The sequence below is a fragment of the Choloepus didactylus genome, chromosome 17 (genome assembly GCF_015220235.1).
Source record: "Choloepus didactylus isolate mChoDid1 chromosome 17, mChoDid1.pri, whole genome shotgun sequence".
Lineage (NCBI taxonomy): Eukaryota > Metazoa > Chordata > Mammalia > Pilosa > Megalonychidae > Choloepus > Choloepus didactylus.
The window spans coordinates 60245063-60267484 of NC_051323.1; the positions used below are offsets into that span (position 1 = coordinate 60245063).

Below are 22422 nucleotides of genomic sequence, written 5' to 3' on the forward strand. Positions count from 1 at the left end.
TTTATTCACACTGCAGAAAAATCCTTCCTATGTAAACAATTAATTATTTCTGGTGTAATCACATAATTATGCATCTACCACTACAATCTATATGAGGACATTTCCATTTCTTCTGCAATGAAGGAGAAAGAGGAGAGAAAAATGAATAAAAAGGATAGAAGAAAAAAATGAAAAGTTCATACAACACCAAGAATATCATAGCACTCTCTTATATCCCCCTCTTATAGACATTTACCTTTGGCATATTGCCTTTGTTACAGTTAATAGACACCTAGTCCAATGTTACTGTTAACCATAGACTCTAGTTTGCATTGATTATAATTTTTCCCCTATACCCTGCAGTTCTCAACAGCTTGCCATGTTGACATTCACTTGTTCTCCCTTACGTAAAAACATTCTTATATTAGTACACTTAATCACTTCTAGGTTTCACTGAGTTATACATTTCCAGTCTTTATTCTCTATCTTCCTTTCTGGCAACATACATACCCCTAGCCTTCTTCTTTCACCCATACTCACACTCATCTTTCTTCAGAGTACTTAAAATAGTGTGCTACCATCACAGTTTTTGTGCTATATATTTCTGGATCCATACAATCAATCCTGCTGAACATTCTGTACTCCTTCAGCATCAGAAGTCTGATCTCTACCCTTTTTCTATCTCCTGATTCCTGTGTTCTCAACTTTGACTTTCAAGTTTCACTCATTAACGTTAGTTCACATTAGTGAGACCATATAACATTTGTCCTTTTGTTTCTGGCTAATTTCATTCAACGTAATATCTACTGTCTAACATTTTGTCTTTTGGATTTTACCCTCGCTGATAGTCTTCATTTCTACACTCTTCTCTGAGCCTCCCTCTCCTGTCTTTTTCTATCTGTCTGTAGTGCTCCCTTTAATATTTCTTGTAGAGCAGGTATCTTGTTCACAAACTCAGAGTGTTTGTCTGAAAATATTTTAAACTCTCTCGTTTTTTTTTTTCTTTTTTTTCTCCCTTGTTTTTAAAGGACAGTTTTGCTAGATATAGTATTCTTGGTTGGCAGTTTTTCTCTCTCAGTATCTTAAATGTATCATGCCACTTCCTTCTCGCCACCATGGTTTCTACTGAGAAATCTGCACATAGTCTTTTTGAGCTTCCCTTGTATGTGATGGATTGTTTTTTCTTGCTACTTTCAGAATTCTCTGTTTTTGATATTTGATAATCTGATTATTAAGTGTCTTGGAGCAGGTCTATTTGGATCTGCTCTGTTTGGGGTATGCTGTGCTTCTTGGATCTGTAATCTTATGTCTTTCATAAGAGATGGGAAATTTTCTGTTTGATTATTTCCTCCATTATTCTTTCTGCCCCCTTTCCCTTATCTTCTCCTTCTGGGACACCCATGACATGTATATTCATCTGCTTCATGTTGTCATTCAATTCCCTGAGACACTGCTCATATTTTTCCATTCTTTTCCATTTCTTTGTGTGTAGGATTTCAGATGTCCTGTCCTTCATTTCATGAATTCTTTCTTCTGCCTTCTCAAATCTGCTGTTGTATGTCTCCATTGTTTTTCATCTCTTCTATTGTGCCTTTCATTCCCATAAGTTCTGCCATTTGTTTTGTCAAGTTTATGTATTCTTCTTTACTGTTACCCAGTGTCTTCTTTATATCCTTCATCCCTTTTGCCACATTTTCCTTCAGTTCATTCAATTTAGAAGATTTGTTTGAACATCTTTAATTCATTGTTTCAACTCCTGTATCTCATTTGAAATGTAAGTTTGTTCTTTGACCTGGCTGTAACTTCATTTTTCCTAGTGTGACTCATAATTTTTTGTTGTCTAGGCATCTGGTTTCCTCAATTACCCCAATCAGATTTTCCCAGACCAGATAGGCCCAGATCTCAAGAGAAGAGTGTAATCAGTATCAAGTTTTCCTGAGGATGAGACACAGCAGGTTGTCAGACTTTTCCTGTGAGGCCTCTAGACTCTGCTTTTCCTATCCTGACCACGTAGGTGGTGCTTATCAACCCACAGTCCCCACTGGTGTAAAGCGGTGTGGTACCTTTAATTCTCAGCAGACCCTGTCCTGGCCAGGGGCCAAGGATGTCAGAAACCAAGCTTAAGTTGCTTCTCTTCCCCCATCCCCCAACCCCAGGTTCTGGAGTCTGAATTCTCTGAGGGAGGGCAGCCACTTGAGCTGGACCCTATACCCCTTTTCTTAGGGAAGATATACCCTTTAGGGAATTATCTCCTACACTTGACTACTTCCTTTGTCTCTCTTACTGCCACCCTTGCCTGCGTCAGTTCTGACAATTGAAAATGCCTGAGGCTTTCTCTAACAAAGCTACTTAGAATGACAGAAAAAAAGAAAAAAGAAAGAAATCCTATTTTCAGAATCAGTTCCCAGCCCCCCAGTTTTGCTAGTCGACCAGAGTTGGAATCCAGTTCTATTTGCCTCTTTTCTTGGGACATAGCCACTTACCAGGAATCTGAGCTCAGCCATCTCCAAAAGCCCCTGTTTTTATTTATTATTATTTTTCCATCAGTCCTGCCTCCTCTCTTCCAGGGGAGACCTCAGGGTTCCTTTACATCTTGCTTTGGGTTTATCGGTGCTCACAGCATGTTTTCAGTAGTCCAGATTTGTTAATTAAAACTACAACTGGAGCTTGGTTGCATTACTTTCCCTCACTCCCATTAGACTACTTTTTTCCACAGGAAGTGTTCCAACTCAGCTTGTCATGCCAGTTGGGGAGGGGTGCCAGCTCTGCAGTTTGGGGAGCTTTACTTACAATTCTGCGCTGTGACCTCAGCTGTTCCACCCTTTCCAGACTGGCGTATGATGTATGTCCAGTCACAGATCTCCCCCAACAGTTGTTCCAGACTATTTACTAGTTGTTCTTGGCCATTTACTAGTTGCTCTAGAGGACTAACCAAATTCCATATCTTCCTATGCCACCATCTTGCCCCACCTCTCCATCCATAAAAATTTAAAAATTTTGGATACTTTCTTTTCAAATTTTTCATTACCAGGCTTTCCATTTAGTTTTTAGTTTCTATTTCTCTGCTCAGTAACCCAGCTGTTCATCTGTCTCTTTTCCTGCAAATTAACATTTTTAAAAACTATAAAAAAATCCTTTTCTGATAATTCCAACATCTGAGTCATCTTTGCATTTGCTTCTATATATTTTCTATTGATTATAGATCACAATTTTTCTTTCCATACTTAATTTTTTTATTGTGTACTGGATTTTGTGAATGTTGTTAATACTCTGGATTATTTTCTTCTAAAGAATATGCTTTGTTCTGGCTAGCTGTTAAATTAGTAACAAATAACTTTGATCCTATGAAGTTTTCATTTTTCAACTTTTAACATTAAGCATATTTCCATTTTGCTCTTAGTCCTTAAGCACAGTCCTGTATTCTTAGGATATTGTCCTTTCTCTTCAGGCACAGTCCTTTTTGGGTTTCAATGGAAAACCCCAAATATTTACTAATACCCTTTAACTTAGTCAAACTTGAATTGAAACTGTCTTCCCTCAGCTGTTGTATCTCAGCTCAGTTCCTTTGACTTCAACTGCTGCTTTCTGCTGCGTTCCTTGAAATATTATGTTGCCCATGTGCAATTTTTGATTCCAGCAAGGATTTGGCAGGAATTTGTAAGCAGGTGTGGTGAAGCTGTATGTATTTAAGATTCTTAAATCTAGTCCGTTCCTGTGGATGTAATGTATTGTAAGTAGGACATTTTGAGGAGAATACATCAGTAAATGTGTGACCCATCTCATTCAGGACGGGTCTTAATCCTCTTATTGGAGTCCTTTATAAACAGAATGAATACAGAGAGAGAGAGGAAGCCATGGAAGCAAGAAGCTGAAATAAAAAAAAACCAGAAGAAAAGAGAGAGACCAGCAGATGCTGTCATGTGCCTTGCCATGTGGCAGAGGAGCCAAGGATCACATGCAGCCAGTCTTTGAGAAGAAAGCATCACCTTGATTTGGACATTTTCTCAGCCTTGAACTGTAAGCTACCAAATTCATATCATTTAAGCCAACTAATTTCTAGGACTAAAACAGCAGATTTTGGGCTTTATTTCTCGGATGCTCTCTCAAGAGTTCTCTTCTAATTTCTAGCTGTTCTGGAAGCCCCAGATGTCTTCTCAGCCCAGTAAGACTGCCACATTCTGCCTTATTCCCAAGTGCTCTATACAATCTGGAAAATGTCCTCAGTAAAATCCGGTTAATGTGGATCTATTCTAGTATATTTCATTTCTTTCAAGGATTGGATTTCATCCAGTTTCCCTCTGCTTTTGGTTGCTCTCCAGTGCCCTCTAATCATTGGTTTTTATATTTTATTTAGAGTTTATAATTTTCATTGGCAAGACTTAGTCCAATATAAGTTACTCTGTCGATATCAGAACTGAAACCCTTAAAATATCAAAAGTTTTTAATTATACAACTAAGGCAAAATAAACCATATCATTTATTTCCAATCCAATTAGGAAAGAGAAAAAAAACCACTCTATACAGCTGAATGCTTTAATTCATTTCTTTGCACAAAAAGTACAAAAGACCAGATTAAAACTGAGACAAGCATTTAAAGGAAAATCCTTTGACTTGAGAGTTCAAAAACCAACTGTATATGGTTCCCTCTACCAAAAGAATTAGTTTTTGTAAAAAATATAAATAATTTTACCCTATAAACAACGACAGTGATATATTAATTTAAATTAGAATTCTAGAGTCTGCTTTTCTTCCAGTTCTTCCTAAACACAGAGCATACTTGCAAGTAAGAAATGTAATAACCTCAATGGGCATACTGTCTTAGAATAAGCTTTTACCCTTAAGATATCTAGATAGTACAGATTCCTTCACTTGGTACAAAGTCCAGTCCATCAGTAAATTTTAATTTAGTTTATAAAACTCTGCCATATTAAAATGCATTAAATGCTTAATTTTTAAACATTATCTTTTTTGGAAGTAACATGACACAGAACTCAATGGAAAATCCAAAGGTACACAGGCTCAGTCTAATATTAATTCAGAAAATCTCAAAAACTTCTATCTTTATTGAAAAAGACTAAACCAATCCCTCACCATCTCCTACTATATCATTATTCCATTTTCATGGCCCTTATAAGAAAAAACACTGCTTAAATCAAACCTAATTGTAGAAATTTATAGAAAATAGCTCTCTAGCATTCAACTTTAGACTTCATCAGGAAAGAAAAAGTAACTTATATACATGGATGGGTATTCCAACAATATAATTTTCTGACCCAATGCTTATGACAACATTAACTTGACTTTTATATCTTTTAATATTTGAAATATTTGTCATTTGAAAACTTTCCAAATAAAAGTGGTAAGCTACACTAAATTACTGCAAAAAATTGTTAATTTTATAGATTATAGTTTAAAAAAATGAGGAAACACATAGTCTTTTTGTATGATTGGCCAGTTATCCAAGTATCCAGTGTTTACTCCCTTTGCAAATGAAGAAAAAATAAAATTTTTTGAGCATCATAGAAAAATGTTTTAATTTGGGATTTTCCCAATAATTGTCATCAGGTATATTATTACCATATTTAATTATCAGTGTTTTATAATTGATGTTTTAATGTTTGAGACTTTAAAAAGATACTACCATGACCTAAAATATGTACAGCTATGCTTAAAAAAAAGTTTTATTTTATTTATCTCAATTCACTTTTATTATCTAGGGAGTTCTAAAGTCATACTTAGAAGAGATGTGATTTAAGTAATGGCTACAAACAGCACTTGATCCTAAGAATTCATACATCTTCTAAATTAGATAAATCTTTAAAAAGAACAAAAGTACAGTATGTTAGAATGTATGTCATTATTATAAAATTTTTACCTAGTAGGGCAAGTTCCTGATTTTAACATACGCTTCTTGCAAGACCAAAGATATTTCTCCCAAATGAAAAATCTTTTTACTTCTACAAAATTATCCTTTCCATCCATGTCACTTTTTTATACCATCACTTAAGCACCAAAGAAAAATTCTGTAAACAAACTTTTAACCAGTAAACTAAGGGCAAATATCCATTTGCCTTTATTACAATATTGAAAAGGCCATGATATAAGAGTTTCTACTTCCTACAATGACATTTTTATAATAAAAATGCAGGCATACTTATACAAATAAGAAACAGAATTATTATACAACTTTTGTGGAACAAAAGGCAGAACAAACAGGATCTTTTTAGTTAATAAAGTGAGCACAAGAAACCTATAAAATGTATGCAACGTATAAAAATTCAGTAACTTTTTAAAGTTCCTGTGAACAGATTACTAATTATCAAGAATAAAAAGATGGTAGTTCCACTAGTTTATAATTAGTCTTGTAAACAGTAGGAAAGTAATAAGTAGTAAATTAGAAATCTTAGCTCCCAGTATCTCCCTTCTGGCACTGGAACCACTTTTACAGCAGTTAACATTGGCTCTTTAAAACATTACAGTAATTCTAGGAGAAAATAAATTCCATAAAGAATAAGTTAACAGTCTATGATAGATTTTTGACAAATATATCAGAAGAAAAAAATACTGTAGGTCACATGAGGATTGGTCTACAAATCTCATGACAGAAAAACTTAAACCTTCAAACCTCCTTCTCTATTTTATCAGATTTGCTTTGTTGCTATCATACTGTTTCCAAATTGTTTGGTAATAGACAACTACTTTTAAAGAATATAACTGTTTAATATTTGTAGATTTATGAAGGAAAAGAACTCTCAAAATACTTTTTCCTATTTCTGTTCTGTAGGAAAAAGTTTCATTTGGCACTCTGGAAATGATACAGTGTTTGGCATTCTAATCAACCATAATGAAGACAACAGTATGAAAACAAAACAGGATAAAGGACTATTTAAGAAGACAAACGACCAAAGGCTCTTGTATCTTCTACCATTCACTGTCCCCTGGAATACTTTCATCTCTGACACAACATATAAATTATTATTTACATTATGATTATACTGGTAAAGAAGACCATATCAGTTTTTGTTGTGCTCTAACTTATAGTGCCCATTGGGATAACCATCAAGAGAAGCAGGCCTTAAACAACAAAATATTCCATTTGCATTGTATACTTTATTTTAATTTGTTTTCTGGTTCACCTTCAAGTTTAGTCACAAACAACTGTAAGACTCTGAAAAGTCCTGTAAACATAGGCTGAGATAATAACTGTTCACTGAAGATCGAGTGTTTCTTTCTTGCTAAGTAAAATATTCTGCAGTTTTACATAGATATTTCCTTAAACAGTGGTATCTCCAAAATCCTTGTTCCAACGTATGTATGCTTCTAAGGTTTGAGGGCTCACACTGCGTTTTATCTTTTTCAAAGATTCAGTGAAGTCAGATAACTGAATATTTCTCATCTAGATTAAAAAAAATATATAAATTATGAACAGATACAAAGAAATTAACCCAGCAAATAAAAAATATTGCCATTTATTGTTATAAATATATATAGATGTATTTTTAGAAAATTATGCCATTTTAATATATTCTATATATTATTTTATAATTAGACATGTTATCTATATAAGGATCTTGATAAAAGAGCTATATTAACATACATTTATTATTTGTACCTATTCTTAGGAATTATATTTTAAAGCATAATTTTTTCCTGCTATAAAAACAAAACACACTCACTATAGAAAATTTGACAACATGAGGAAAAGTAGAAAAAAGAATCACTCATGTTTCCACCATTCAAATAAATAACCACTATTTGGTTCATTCTCTTCCAATATTCTTTCTATGCATAGTTTCATGGAATTTTGCATGTTTAAGTCTCAATCATCATAAGCTGACTCAAGGTAAATTCATGCTAGGTCTATCAGAAAGGAAAGAGGGGTACTTGCAAGAAACACATGGGCCTTTTTAGGAACTATCATGCTTTAACTGCAATATGTAGGATGCTTGTATCTGAAATTTTCTAACAGTATTACTATAATGCATTTTAATATTAACTTGGTTTTATTTTCCAACATTTTAAGCTGGCTTTTGAGAATGCAGAAAAACTACAATACTGAGTTAACTGTCACTAGTATATATACATGTATACTTGTCCCCCAAATAAGTGAAAGGCGAATTTTAGGCAAAACTTCAAAAACTGGTATTTATCTATATTCTTCATTCCAAAGAATTTCTATTTTCTAAGCGGCCACCACTTGCTTCTATAATATTATTTATATTAATAAAAGCGTATTGAAGCATTCCATTTATATGTACAAATGGCCTTCCCAGTGGATCGTCACAGGAAATGTCATGGCCTTGGAGCTAGAGACAGAGTAAAGAATACTTGCAGACCCGGAGCTGAATGCGTATTACCTTTTAATTAGATTGGAAATTTGCAAATTGTTTCTTGCTAGAATTCATTTTCCAGCTGGTGGTTTTAGTTCTTGTAGCTGATTACTACCTTGGTGATGCTCCTTATTTCATATGGTCTTTCCAAGGGACAAATACAGAGGCCCAAAATGTCACATAATGGGCCTTTCATCAACTTGAATCTAGGTGGCCAGAGTACATGAGATATCAAGTTTATCTGGGTCCAAGGCAAGAGGAGTGGTGTGTGGAAAAAGAAATAAATCATGGGTAACAATATTACTAGGTTCATACAATGAGTACATGAACATTTAAATAATGTATTTATGGTATTTTGATGAAAAATTGTACTTAAAATTTTCAAAAACCCACAAGACACTTTGAGAACACATTCTACATCACTTGCATATAAAAAACTAGAACTAGAAAAAGAAGTAGAAAAATTTTAAATTAAGATAAGAACCAGAAAAAGAGACTTAGAAGTTATACTTCAAACATTAATTTTAAAAGTTATAGTAGCTTGAAAGGTGAAATCACTGCCCTCCCTGCTACGTGGGATCAGACACCCAGGGGAGTGAATCTCCCTGGCAACGTGGAATACGACTCCCGGGGAGGAATGTAGACCTGGCATCGTGGGACGGAGAACATCTTCTTGACCAAAAGGGGGATGTGAAAGGAAATGAAATAAGCTTCAGTGGCAGAGAGATTCCAAAAGGAGCCGAGAGGTCACTCTGGTGGGCACTCTTACGCACAATTTAGACAACCCTTTTTAGGTTCTAAAGAATTGGGGTAGCTGGTGGTGGATACCTGTAACTATCAAACTACAACCCAGAACCCATGAATCTCGAAGACAATTGTATAAAAATTTAGCTTATGAGGGGTGACAATGGGATTGGGAAAGCTTTAAGGACCACACTCCACTTTGTCTACTTTATGGATGGATGAGTAGAAAAATAGAGGAAGAAAACAAACAAACAAACAGACAAAGGTACCCAGTGTTCTTTTTTACTTAAATTGCTCTTTTTCACTTTAATTATTATTCTTGTTATTTTTGTGTGTGTGCTAATGAAGGTGTCAGGGATTGATTTAGGTGATGAATGTACAACTATGTAATGGTACTGTGATCAAATGTATGATTTGTTTTGTATGACTGTGTGGTATGTGAATATATCTCAATAAAATGACAATTAAAAAAATAAATACACTGAGAAGAAAGGTTGAGTTCTTTGATGGACTGATTGCCTAGACACATACATCTGCTCATCTGCCCAGAGGAACACTTTTTGCCAAACCGCTGTCTTACGCAGATACCACTTGAAAGGCTAGGCAATCACTTTAAAGTCCATGACTAGTCTAGAGTTTCAGTTGAGGCAGAAAACATCAAGGCTTTATTGATACAGTTAAATGTTACATTTCTGGACCCGTCTCTCTAGGGGTTTACCAGATGCACAGGAATTAAAAGGCGAATCATGATGACATAGGAGGTTATGTCTAAACTGATCATTTAAAACATACTAGAAATCCTCATTTTCTTAAAAAAAATTGCATATAAAGTATATTTTTTGTGAAATGATTCCATTAAATCTAAAACCATATGAATAAAGAACACTATTTGTTCCTAATTTCAAAAAGCAACACGTAAAGCAAACAATATTGAGTATGTTCAAAATGTTCAAAATCATGTCTGTCAAATATGAAAGGGAATGGACACATGCCTCTTGACCAAACATTGAATAACCCATTATACCCCCCATCCCATGAATTTTATATCAGATAAAGTAATTCTGCAGAATGTCTGTACAATAAAACTCTGACCACTGTGAACTTCTAGCTTGAAAGAAGAATGTGGATTAGTTTCATAAAATAAAAACATCTAGAAGACTCCAAAAAAAAAAAAAAAAAAAAAAAAAGTTATAGTAGGTAGGCACCGAAGTAGGTATGTGGAGTTCTCTAATCCTAAACCTCATTTATGTCCAGCACAGTCTAATTAAATTAAATTGTTAAAATGTGAGGGAGGTTTACAAGAAGATGAGGGCTTTCTGAATAATGTAGCTGCTTACCCACAATGCACAAGGTGCCTGAATTGGACAACCTAAAGTTTACGTGGAAAACTATGAAAAAAAAAAAGATTGCCAATTTGTATTTGAATATACTCATTTTCTATGTTAACAGTTCACTGTCTCCTCAAAAGGTGTTGATTCCTGGCCAATAAAAATATATCTCTGGTATATAAGTTACAAATATAATTCAAGTTTGAGTTCTTCAAATGTTTACTCACATAATTATGATCATCCTGCATATCCAATTTTAGATTTGCATGTAATTTTTTAAAAAGAAATGCTTCCACATCTTAGAAGGTTAATGTTTTCCATAGTAAGCAAATGTTAGAAATTATTACATTTATAGGAATTGTATTACTTTTATAGGAAAAAAATAAACATCATTGAAAAAGTAACAAAATAAAGCATAAAGAAGTTAACCTGTAACCACAGATTCTTTTCATAATGTACACAATCCTTGTTTCCTATAATGTAGTTTCTATTTAGTGTTGACATAATGTGATTTGATAGAAAATAATTTAATGACTATGTAAAATATTTTTGTCCATTACCAAAGAACAGCTTAAGAGATTGCAATTTTATAGGCTTCCATATTTTGAAATGAAGTAAATTTAATTTTTTCTAGTTTCTAATCAAATAATAAAGTAGAAGACTCAAGACAAAAGATAAATATCTTTTATAACACAGAGGACCAAAATGAAGAAAAGATAACCATAAAATAGTATACCTCACTAGCAGACATATTCTTCACCTGCTCTGGTTTCAGTTCTGTAAAACATAAAAAAAGTCAGGCACTTAAAAAAAAAAAAAAAAAAGACACTGAAGATCAAAACCAAGCACAATAATCTACAAGTACTATTTAATGTAAGCCATTATATTAAAAGAAAAAATATATACATGAAGAACATACACAACTCATAAACGCTTAGAAAAATAATCCTTCTTAAGAATAATTGGGAGGAGGCGGGGCAAGATGGCAGACTGGTGAGCTGTAAGTTTTAGTTACTCCTCCAGGAAAGTAGGTAAAAAGCCAGGAACTGCGTGGACTGGACACCACAGAGCAATCTGTCTTTGGGCATACTTCATACAACACTCATGAAAATGTCGAACTGCTGAGATCAGCAAAATCTGTAAGTTTTTGCGGCCAGGGGACCCGCGCCCCTCCCTGCCAGGCTCAGTCCCGTGGGAGGAGGGACTGCCAGCTCCGGGAAGGAGAAGGGAGAACTGCAGTGGTAGCCCTTCTTGGAAACTCATTCTACTGATTCAAACTCCAACCATAGATAGACTGAGACCAGACACCAGAGAATCTGAGAGCTGCCAGCCCAGCAAAGAGGAGACAGGCATAGAAAAAAAAAAAAATAACACGAAAAACTCCAAAATAAAAGCAGAGGATTTTTGGAGTTCTGGTGAACACAGAAAGGGGAAGGCCGGAGCTCAGGCCTTGAGGCGCATATGCAAATCCCGAAGAAAAGCTGATCTCTCTGCCCTGTGGACCTTTCCTTAATGGCCCTGGTTGCTTTGTCTATTAGCATTTCAATAACCCATTAGATCTCTGAGGAGGGCCCTTTTTTTTTTAATCCTTTTTTCTTTTTCTAAAACAATTACTCTAAGAAGCCCAATACAGAAAGCTTCAAAGAATTGCAATTTGGGCACGTCAAGTCAAGAGCAGAACTAAGAGAGCTCTGAGACAAAAGGCAATAATCCAGTGGCTGAGAAAATTCACTAAACACCACAACTTCCCAAGAAAAGGGGGGTGTCCGCTCACAGCCACCATCCTGGTGGACAGGAAACACTCCTGCCCATCGCCAGCCCCATAGCCCAGAGCTGCCCCAGACAGCCCAGTGTGACGGAAGTGCTCCAAATAACAGGCACACACCACAAAACTCAGCGTGGACATTAGCCTTCCCTGCAACCTCAGCTGATTGTCCCAGAGCTGGGAAGGTGGAGCAGTGTGAATTAACAAAGCCCCATTCAGCCATCATTTGAGCAGACTGGGAGCCTCCCTACACAGCCCAGCAGCCCAGAACTGCCCTGGGGGGACGGCACTCACCTGTGACATAGCACAGTCATCCCTCAACAGAGGACCCGGGGTGCACAGCCTGGAAGAGGGGCCCACTTGCAAGTCTCAGGAGCCATACGCCAATACCAAAGACTTGTGGGTCAGTGGCAGAGACAAACTGTGGCAGGACTGAACTGAAGGATTAGACTATTGCAGCAGCTTTAAAACTCTAGGATCATCAGGGAGATTTGATTGTTAGGGCCACCCCCCCTCCCCAACTGCCCAGAAACACGCCCCACATACAGGGCAGGCAACACCAACTACACACGCAAGCTTGGTACACCAATTGGGCCCCACAAGACTCACTCCCCCACTCACCAAAAAAAAGGCTAAGCAGGGGAGAACTGGCTTGTGGAGAACAGGTGGCTCGTGGACGCCACCTGCTGGTTAGTTAGAGAAAGTGTACTCCACGAAGCTGTAGATCTGATAAATTAGAGATAAGGACTTCAATAGGTGTACAAACCCTAAAAGAACCCTATCAAGTTCAGCAAATGCCAAGAGGCCAAAAACAACAGAAAATTATAAAGCATATGAAAAAACCAGACGATATGGATAACCCAAGCCCAAGCACCCAAATCAAAAGACCAGAAGAGACACAGCACCTAGAGCAGCTACTCAAAGAACTAAAGATGAACAATGAGACCATAGTACGGGAGATAAAGGAAATCAAGAAGACCCTAGAAGAGCATAAAGAAGACATTGCAAGACTAAATAAAAAAATGGATGATCTTATGGAAATTAAAGAAACTGTTGACCAAATTAAAAAGATTCTGGACACTCATAGTACAAGACTAGAGGAAGTTGAACAACGAATCAGTGACCTGGAAGATGACAGAATGGAAAATGAAAGCATAAAAGAAAGAATGGGGAAAAAAATTGAAAAAATCGAAATGGACCTTAGGGATATGATAGATAATATGAAACGTCCGAATATAAGACTCATTGGTGTCCCAGAAGGGGAAGAAAAGGGTAAAGGTCTAGGAAGAGTATTCAAAGAAATTGTTGGGGAAAACTTCCCAAATATTCAAAACAACATAAATACACAAATCATAAATGTTCAGCGAACTCCAAATAGAATAAATCCAAATAAACCCACTCCGAGACATATACTGATCACACTGTCAAACACAGAAGAGAAGGAGCAAGTTCTGAAAGCAGCAAGAGAAAAGCAATTCACCACATACAAAGGAAACAGCATAAGACTAAGTAGTGACTACTCAGCAGCCACCATGGAGGCGAGAAGGCAGTGGCACGATATATTTAAAATTCTGAGTGAGAAAAATTTCCAGCCAAGAATACTTTATCCAGCAAAGCTCTCCTTCAAATTTCAGGGAGAGCTTAAATTTTTCACAGACAAACAAATGCTGAGAGAATTTGCTAACAAGAGACCTCCCCTACTGGAGATACTAAAGGGAGCCCTACAGACAGAGAAACAAAGACAGGACAGAGAGACTTGGAGAAAGGTTCAGTACTAAAGAGATTCGGTATGGGTACAATAAAGGATATTAATAGAGAGAGGGAAAAATATGGCAAATATAAACCAAAGGATAAGATGGCCGATTCAAGAAATGCCTTCACGGTTTTAACGTTGAATGTAAATGGATTAAACTCCCCAATTAAAAGATACAGATTCGCAGAATGGATCAAAAAAAATGAACCATCAATATGTTGCATACAAGAGACTCATCTTAGACACAGGGACACAAAGAAACTGAAAGTGAAAGGATGGAAAAAAATATTTCATGCAAGCCACAGCCAAAAGAAAGCAGGTGTAGCAATATTAATCTCAGATAAAATAGACTTCAAATGCAGGGATGTTTTGAGAGACAAAGAAGGCCACTACATACTAATAAAAGGGGCAATTCAGCAAGAAGAAATAACAATCGTAAATGTCTATGCACCCAATCAAGGTGCCACAAAATACATGAGAGAAACACTGGCCAAACTAAAGGAAGCAATTGATGTTTCCACAATAATTGTGGGAGACTTCAACACATCACTCTCTCCTATAGATAGATCAACCAGACAGAAGACCAATAAGGAAATTGAAAACCTAAACAATCTGATAAATGAATTAGATTTAACAGACATATACAGGACATTACATCCCAAATCACCAGGATACACATACTTTTCTAGTGCTCATGGAACTTTCTCCAGAATAGATCATATGCTGGGACATAAAACAAGCCTCAATAAATTTAAAAAGATTGAAATTATTCAAAGCACATTCTCTGACCACAATGGAATACAATTAGAAGTCAATAACCATCAGAGACTTAGAAAATTCACAAATACCTGGAGGTTAAACAACACACTCCTAAACAATCAGTGGGTTAAAGAAGAAATAGCAAGAGAAATTGCTAAATATATAGAGACGAATGAAAATGAGAACACAACATACCAAAACCTATGGGATGCAGCAAAAGCAGTGCTAAGGGGGAAATTTATAGCACTAAACGCATATATTAAAAAGGAAGAAAGAGCCAAAATCAAAGAACTAATGGATCAACTGAAGAAGCTAGAAAATGAACAGCAAACCAATCCTAAACCAAGTACAAGAAAAGAAATAACAAGGATTAAAGCAGAAATAAATGACATAGAGAACAAAAAAACAATAGAAAGGATAAATATCACCAAAAGTTGGTTCTTTGAGAAGATCAACAAGATTGACAAGCCCCTAGCTAGACTGACAAAATCAAAAAGAGAGAAGACCCATATAAACAAAATAATGAATGAAAAAGGTGACATAACTGCAGATCCTGAAGAAATTAAAAAAATTATAAGAGGATATTATGAACAACTGTATGGCAACAAACTGGATAATGTAGAAGAAATGGACAATTTCCTGGAAACATATGAACAACCTAGACTGACCAGAGAAGAAATAGAAGACCTCAACCAACCCATCACAAGCAAAGAGATCCAATCAGTCATCAAAAATCTTCCCACAAATAAATGCCCAGGGCCAGATGGCTTCACAGGGGAATTCTACCAAACTTTCCAGAAAGAACTGACACCAATCTTACTCAAACTCTTTCAAAACATTGAAAAAAATGGAACACTACGTAACTCATTTTATGAAGCTAACATCAATCTAATACCAAAACCAGGCAAAGATGCTACAAAAAAGGAAAACTACCGGCCAATCTCCCTAATGAATATACATGCAAAAATCCTCAACAAAATACTTGCAAATCGAATCCAAAGACACATTAAAAAAATCATACACCATGACCAAGTGGGGTTCATTCCAGGCATGCAAGGATGGTTCAACATAAGAAAAACAATCAATGTATTACAACACATTCACAAGTCAAAAGGGAAAAATCAATTGATCATCTCAATAGATGCTGAAAAAGCATTTGACAAAATCCAACATCCCTTTTTGATAAAAACACTTCAAAAGGTAGGAATTGAAGGAAACTTCCTCAACATGATAAAGAGCATATATGAAAAACCCACAGCCAGCATAGCACTCAATGGTGAGAGACTGAAAGCCTTCCCTCTAAGATCAGGAACAAGACAAGGATGCCCGCTGTCACCACTGTTATTCAACATTGTGCTGGAAGTGGTAGCCAGGGCAATCTGGCAAGAGAAAGAAATAAAAGGCATCCAAATTGGAAAAGAAGAAGTAAAACTGTCATTATTTGCAGATGATATGATCTTATATCTAGAAAACCCTGAGAAATCAACGATACACCTACTAGACCTAAAAAACAAATTTAGCAAAGTAGCGGGATACAAGATTAATGCACATAAGTCAGTAATGTTTCTATATGCTAGAAATGAACAAACTGAAGAGACACTCAAGAAAAAGATACCATTTTCAATAGCAACTAAAAAAATCAAGTACCTAGGAATAAACTTAACCAAAGATGTAAAAGACCTATACAAAGAAAACTACATAACTCTACTAAAAGAAATAGAAGGGGACCTTAAAAGATGGAAAAATATTCCATGTTCATGGATAGGAAGGCTAAATGTCATTAAGATGTCAATTCTACCCAAACTCATCTACAGATTCAATGCAATCCCAATCAAAATTCCAACAACCTACTTTGCAGACTTGGAAAAGCTAGTTATCAAATTTATTTGGAAAGGGAAGATGCCTCGAATTGCTAAAGACACTCTAAAAAAGAAAAACAAAGTGGGAGGACTTACACTCCCTGACTTTGAAGCTTATTATAAAGCCACAGTTGCCAAAACAGCATGGTACTGGCACAAAGATAGACATATAGATCAATGGAATCGAATTGAGAATTCAGAGATAGACCCTCAGATCTATGGCCGACTGATCTTTGATAAGGCCCTCAAAGTCACTGAAGTGAGCCATAATGGTCTTTTCAACAAATGGGGCTGGGAGAGTTGGATATCCATATCCAAAAGAATGAAAGAGGACCCCTACCTCACCCCCTACACAAAAATTAACTCAAAATGGACCAAAGATCTCAATATAAAAGAAAGTACCATAAAACTCCTAGAAGATAATGTAGGAAAACATCTTCAAGACCTTGTATTACGCGGCCACTTCCTAGACTTTACACCCAAAGCACAAGCAACAAAAGAGAAAATAGATAAATGGGAACTCCTCAAGCTTAGAAGTTTCTGCACCTCAAAGGAATTTCTCAAAAAGGTAAAGAGGCAGCCAACTCAATGGGAAAAACTTTTTGGAAACCATGTATCTGACAAAAGACTGATATCTTGCATATACAAAGAAATCCTACAACTCAATGACAATAGTACAGACAGCCCAATTATAAAATGGGCAAAAGATATGAAAAGACAGTTCTCTGAAGAGGAAATACAAATGGCCAAGAAACACATGAAAAAATGTTCAGCTTCACTAGCTATTAGAGAGATGCAAATTAAGACCACAATGAGATACCATCTAACACCGGTTAGAATGGCTGCCATTAAACAAACAGGAAACTACAAATGCTGGAGGGGATGTGGAGAAATTGGAACTCTTATTCATTGTTGGTGGGACTGTATAATGGTTCAGCCACTCTGGAAGTCAGTCTGGCAGTTCCTTAGAAAACTAGATATAGAGCTACCATTTGATCCAGCGATTGCACTTCTCGGTATATACCCGGAAGATTGGAAAGCAGTGACACGAACAGATATCTGCATGCCAATGTTCATAGCAGCATTATTCACAATTGCCAAGAGATGGAAACAACCCAAATGTCCTTCAACAGATGAGTGGATAAATAAAATGTGGTATATACGCACGATGGAATACTACGCGACAGTAAGAAGGAACGATCTGGTGAAACATATGACAACATGGATGAACCTTGAAGACATAATGCTGAGCGAAATAAGCCAGGCACAAAAACAGAAATATTATATGCTACCACTAATGTGAACTTTGAAAAATGTAAAACAAATGGTTTATAATGTAGAATGTAGGGGAACTAGCAGTAGAGAGCAATTAAGGAAGGAGGAACAATAATCCAAGAAGAACAGATAAGCTAACGTTCTGGGGATGCCCAGAAATGACTATGGTCTGTTAATTTCTGATGGATATAGTAGGAACAAGTTCACAGAAATGTTGCTATATTATGTAACTTTCTTGGGGTAAAGTAGGAACATGTTGGAAGTTAAGCAGTTATCTTAGGTTAGTTGTCTTTTTCTTACCCCCTTGTTATGGTCTCTTTGAAATGTTCTTTTATTGTATGTTTGTTTTCTTTTTAACTTTTTTTTTTCATACAGTTGATTTAAAAAAGAAGGGGAAGTTAAAAAAAAAAAAAGAAAGAAAAACAAGGAAAAAAAAGATGTAGTGCCCCCTTGAGGAGCCTGTGGAGAATGCAGGGGTATTCGCCTACCCCACCTCCATGGTTGCTAACATGACCACAGACGTATGGGACTGGTGGTTTGATGGGTTGAGCCCTCTACCATAAGTTTTACCCTTGGGAAGACGGTTGCTGCAAAGGAGAGGCTAGGCCTCCCTATATTTGTGCCTAAGAGTCTCCTCCTGAATGCCTCTTTGTTGCTCAGATGTGGCCCTCTCTCTCTGGCTAAGCCAACTTGAAAGGTGAAATCACTGCCCTCCCCACTACGTGGGATCAGACACCCAGGGGAGTGAATCTCCCTGGCAACGTGGAATATGACTCCCGGGGAGGAATGTAGACCTGGCATCGTGGGACGGAGAACATCTTCTTGACCAAAAGGGGGATGTGAAAGGAAATGAAATAAGCTTCAGTGGCAGAGAGATTCCTAAACGAGCCGAGAGATCACTCTGGTGGGCACTCTTACGCACACTTTAGACAACCCTTTTTAGGTTCTAAAGAATTGGGGTAGCTGGTGGTGGATACCTGAAACTATCAAACTACAACCCAGAACCCATGAATCTCGAAGACAGTTGTATAAAAATGTAGCTTATGAGGGGTGACAATGGGATTGGGAAAGCCATAAGGACCAAACTCCACTTTGTCTAGTTTATGGATGGATGTGTAGAAAAGTAGGGGAAGGAAACAAACAGACAAAGGTACCCAGTGTTCTTTTTTACTTCAATTGCTCTTTTTCACTCTAATTATTATTCTTGTTATTTTTGTGTGTGTGCTAATGAAGGTGTCAGGGATTGATTTAGGTGATGAATGTACAACTATGTAATGGTACTGTAAACAATCGAAAGTACAATTTGTTTTGTATGACTGCGTGGTATGTGAATATATCTCAATAAAATGATGATTAAAAAAAAAAAGAGTAATTGGGAGACATTTCATTTCTTTGCATAATGTCCAAGCACAATAGATTTTTACAAAATTTGAGAATAAAATTAAAGTTAGTAACTAGGAAGTTCACAGAAATGTTGCTATATTAGGTAACTTTCTTGGGGTAAAGTAGGAACATGTTGGAAGTTAAGCAGTTATCTTAGGTTAGTTGTCTTTTTCTTACTCCCTTGTTATGGTCTCTTTGAAATGTTGTTTTATTGTATGTTTGTTTTCTTTTTAACTTTTTTTTTCATACAGTTGATTTAAAAAAGAAGGGAAAGTTAAAAAAAAAAGAAAAACAAGGGAAAAAAAAAAAAGATGTAGTGCCCCCTTGAGGAGCCTGTGGAGAATGCAGGGGTATTCGCCTACCCCACCTCCATGGTTGCTAACATGACCACAGACATAGGGGACTGGTGGTTTCATGGGTTGAGCCCTCTACCACAGGTTTTACCCTTGGGAAGACGGTTGCTGCAAAGGAGAGGCTAGGCCTCCCTATGGTTGTGCCTAAGAGCCTCCTCCCGAATGCCTCTTTGTTGCTCAGATGTGGCCCTGTCTCTCTAACTAAGCCAACTTGAAAGGTGAAATCACTGCCCTCCCCTCTACGTGGGATCAGACACCCAGGGGAGTGAATCTCCCTGGCAACGTGGAATACGACTCCCGGGGAGGAATGTAGACCTGGCATCGTGGGACGGAGAACATCTTCTTGACCAAAAGGGGGATGTGAAAGGAAATGAAATAAGCTTCAGTGGCAGAGAGATTCCAAAAGGAGCCGAGAGGTCACTCTGGTGGGCACTCTTATGCACACTTTAGACAACCCTTTTTAGGTTCTAAAGAATTGGGGTAGCTGGTGGTGGATACCTGAAACTATCAAACTACAACCCAGAACCCATGAATCTCGAAGACAGTTGTATAAAAATGTAGCTTATGAGGGGTGACAATGGGATTGGGAAAGCCATAAGGACCACACTCCACTTTGTCTAGTTTATGGATGGATGAGTAGAAAAATAGGGGAAGGAAACAAACAGACAAAGGTACCCACTGTTCTTTTTTACTTCAATTGCTCTTTTTCACTCTAATTATTATTCTTGTTATTTTTTTGTGTGTGCTAATGAAGGTGCCAGGGATTGATTTGGGTGATGAATGTACCACTATGTAATGGTACTGTAAACAATCGAAAGTACGATTTGTTTTGTATGACTGCGTGGTATGTGAATATATCTCAATAAAATGAAGATTAAAAAAAAATAAAAATAAAAATAAAATACGTCTTTCTTTAAATAAAAAAAAAAAAAAAAAAAGAATGTAACTAGGTCTTTAAAAAAGGCACGATGTTTTTGTTTTTGTTTTTAACCCAACAGTCTTTGTCTGCTTCAGAATAACAGCTAAAACGCTCTAAAAAATATAAATGATTTATAAATTAGCTACTATTTCTGAACCCACTATCTGAACAAGATTTCATGCCACTGGCAGCAAAGAGGTTTGACTAAAATGCTTTATCCAGAGTTTCAAAATATATCCTCAAAGTTACATTTATTACTCTCCAAAGCAGTTCTTAATCATTACTTTGTTTCACTGTGGGAAGAGTGTTGCAAGTAATTTTTAACAAATAAATAAAAAATTTGTGTATGATGTAGACTTTTAACCAAATTCCAGCAGAAGCTATGATAATAACTTCCCCACACAGTTGAACTTCTTGAGAGAAAGGGTAGAACAATAACCAGTTTTCTGGGAGTTGTATGTTTCATATTCTATTTTACTAACATAGCCAATAACCTGAGTGCATATCTGAGATCATCACGATCCACTGCTCATGCTGGCAGTGGAAAATTATCTGAGAACATCCATTCTAAAGAGATATCACAATGAATTTAATCTAACCTAACCAAATTTAATCTAAAAACCTGAGTGCATATCTGAGATCATCACGATCCACTGCTCATGCTGGCAGTGGAAAATTATCTGAGAACATCCATTCTAAAGAGATATCACAATGAATTTAATCTAACCTAACCAAATTTAATCTAACCTAACCCAACCCAAAATAATCAGTTGTGGTATTTCAGGATCAACAAACATAGCAATGAATGATATATTTTGCTGTAATTCCTTGAAAGATCACATACAATAATAAAGGTAAAAACTTCTCTTTATATAAGTTACCTTGAACATATATTTCAAATGTTAGAATATTGAAATGGAAAGACCCAGAAAACAGGTAAGAACATTTTTCCTTTATCTTTTCTGTTTAAGCAAAAGAATTTTCTTCTGAGTTTTCTGCTGCCTACCTATTATCAAGAAGTGGAACCTGTTGTCTAGAAGAGGGGTCATCATGGCCTGTGGTCTCTTTGTGTTTGGCCTGCAAACTATGAATGATTTTTATGTTTTTAAAATGGTTGTAAATATGACTCCCAGGGAGGAATCTAGACCCAGCATCATGGGATGGAGAAAATCTTCTTGACCAAAAGGGGGATGTGAAATGAAATGAAATAAGTTGCAGTGGCTGAGAGATTCCAATAGGAGCCGAGAGGTCATTCTGGTGAGCATTCTTATGCACAATATAGACAACCCTTTTTAGGTTCTAATGAATCGGAATAGCTAGCAGTAAATACCTGAAACTATCAAACTACAACCCAGAACCCTTGAATCTTGAAGACGATTGTATAACAATGTAGCTTATGAGGGGTGACAATGTGACTGGGAAAGCCATGTGGATCACACTCCCCCTTGTCCAGTGTATGGATGCATGAGTAGAAAGCAGGGGCAAAGCAAAACAAAACAAAACAAAACAAAACGGTACCCAGTGTTCTTTTTTACTTTAAAAAAAAATGGTTGTAAGAAAAGAAGAAGAATCTACAACAGAGACCATATATGGCCCACAAAGCCTAAAATATTTACTATCAGGCCCTTCACAGAAAAAGTTTGACAACCTTCAGTCCAGGTATTACTTTGTACCAGGTTTTCCAGTCAAACAGCTTTACTGCTTTCATAATGTTAATTGAAACAACAACAACAACAAAACCCTCTCTCAACAGGGTCTTCTTAAACTTCTAAAGCAGTATGATAAATAATTATAAACAATTCAAGCTCTTGTAAACTGACCTCGGATAGGACCCAGAGCTGCATCTTTTGCCAAAGCTGTTAGATCACTTCCTGAGTATCCATCAGTCATTCTGGGAGGTGGAAAGAAGAAAACAGCATATCATTTTCATCTTTGCAGATTTAAAATCTCTAAGCAATAAAAGGGTAAAATTGAG

General features: G+C 36.4%; 1 protein-coding gene across 4 annotated transcripts in view; it reads right to left on the bottom strand.

The window, feature by feature from the left end:
- Nucleotides 1–4498: 4498 nt before the first annotated feature.
- SPAST (spastin) overlaps nt 4499–22422 on the bottom strand; it is an 81668-nt gene continuing 63744 nt past the window's right edge. For all 4 annotated transcript variants that reach the window (XM_037807527.1, XM_037807526.1, XM_037807525.1 and 1 more), the window contains 3 exons: nt 22268–22338; nt 11118–11158; nt 4499–7375 (listed from right to left, as the gene is read on the bottom strand). In XM_037807527.1, the coding sequence (XP_037663455.1) occupies nt 7253–7375; nt 11118–11158; nt 22268–22338 (235 nt within the window). In that variant the 3' untranslated portion in view covers nt 4499–7252. The remainder of the gene's footprint in view (nt 7376–11117; nt 11159–22267; nt 22339–22422) is intronic.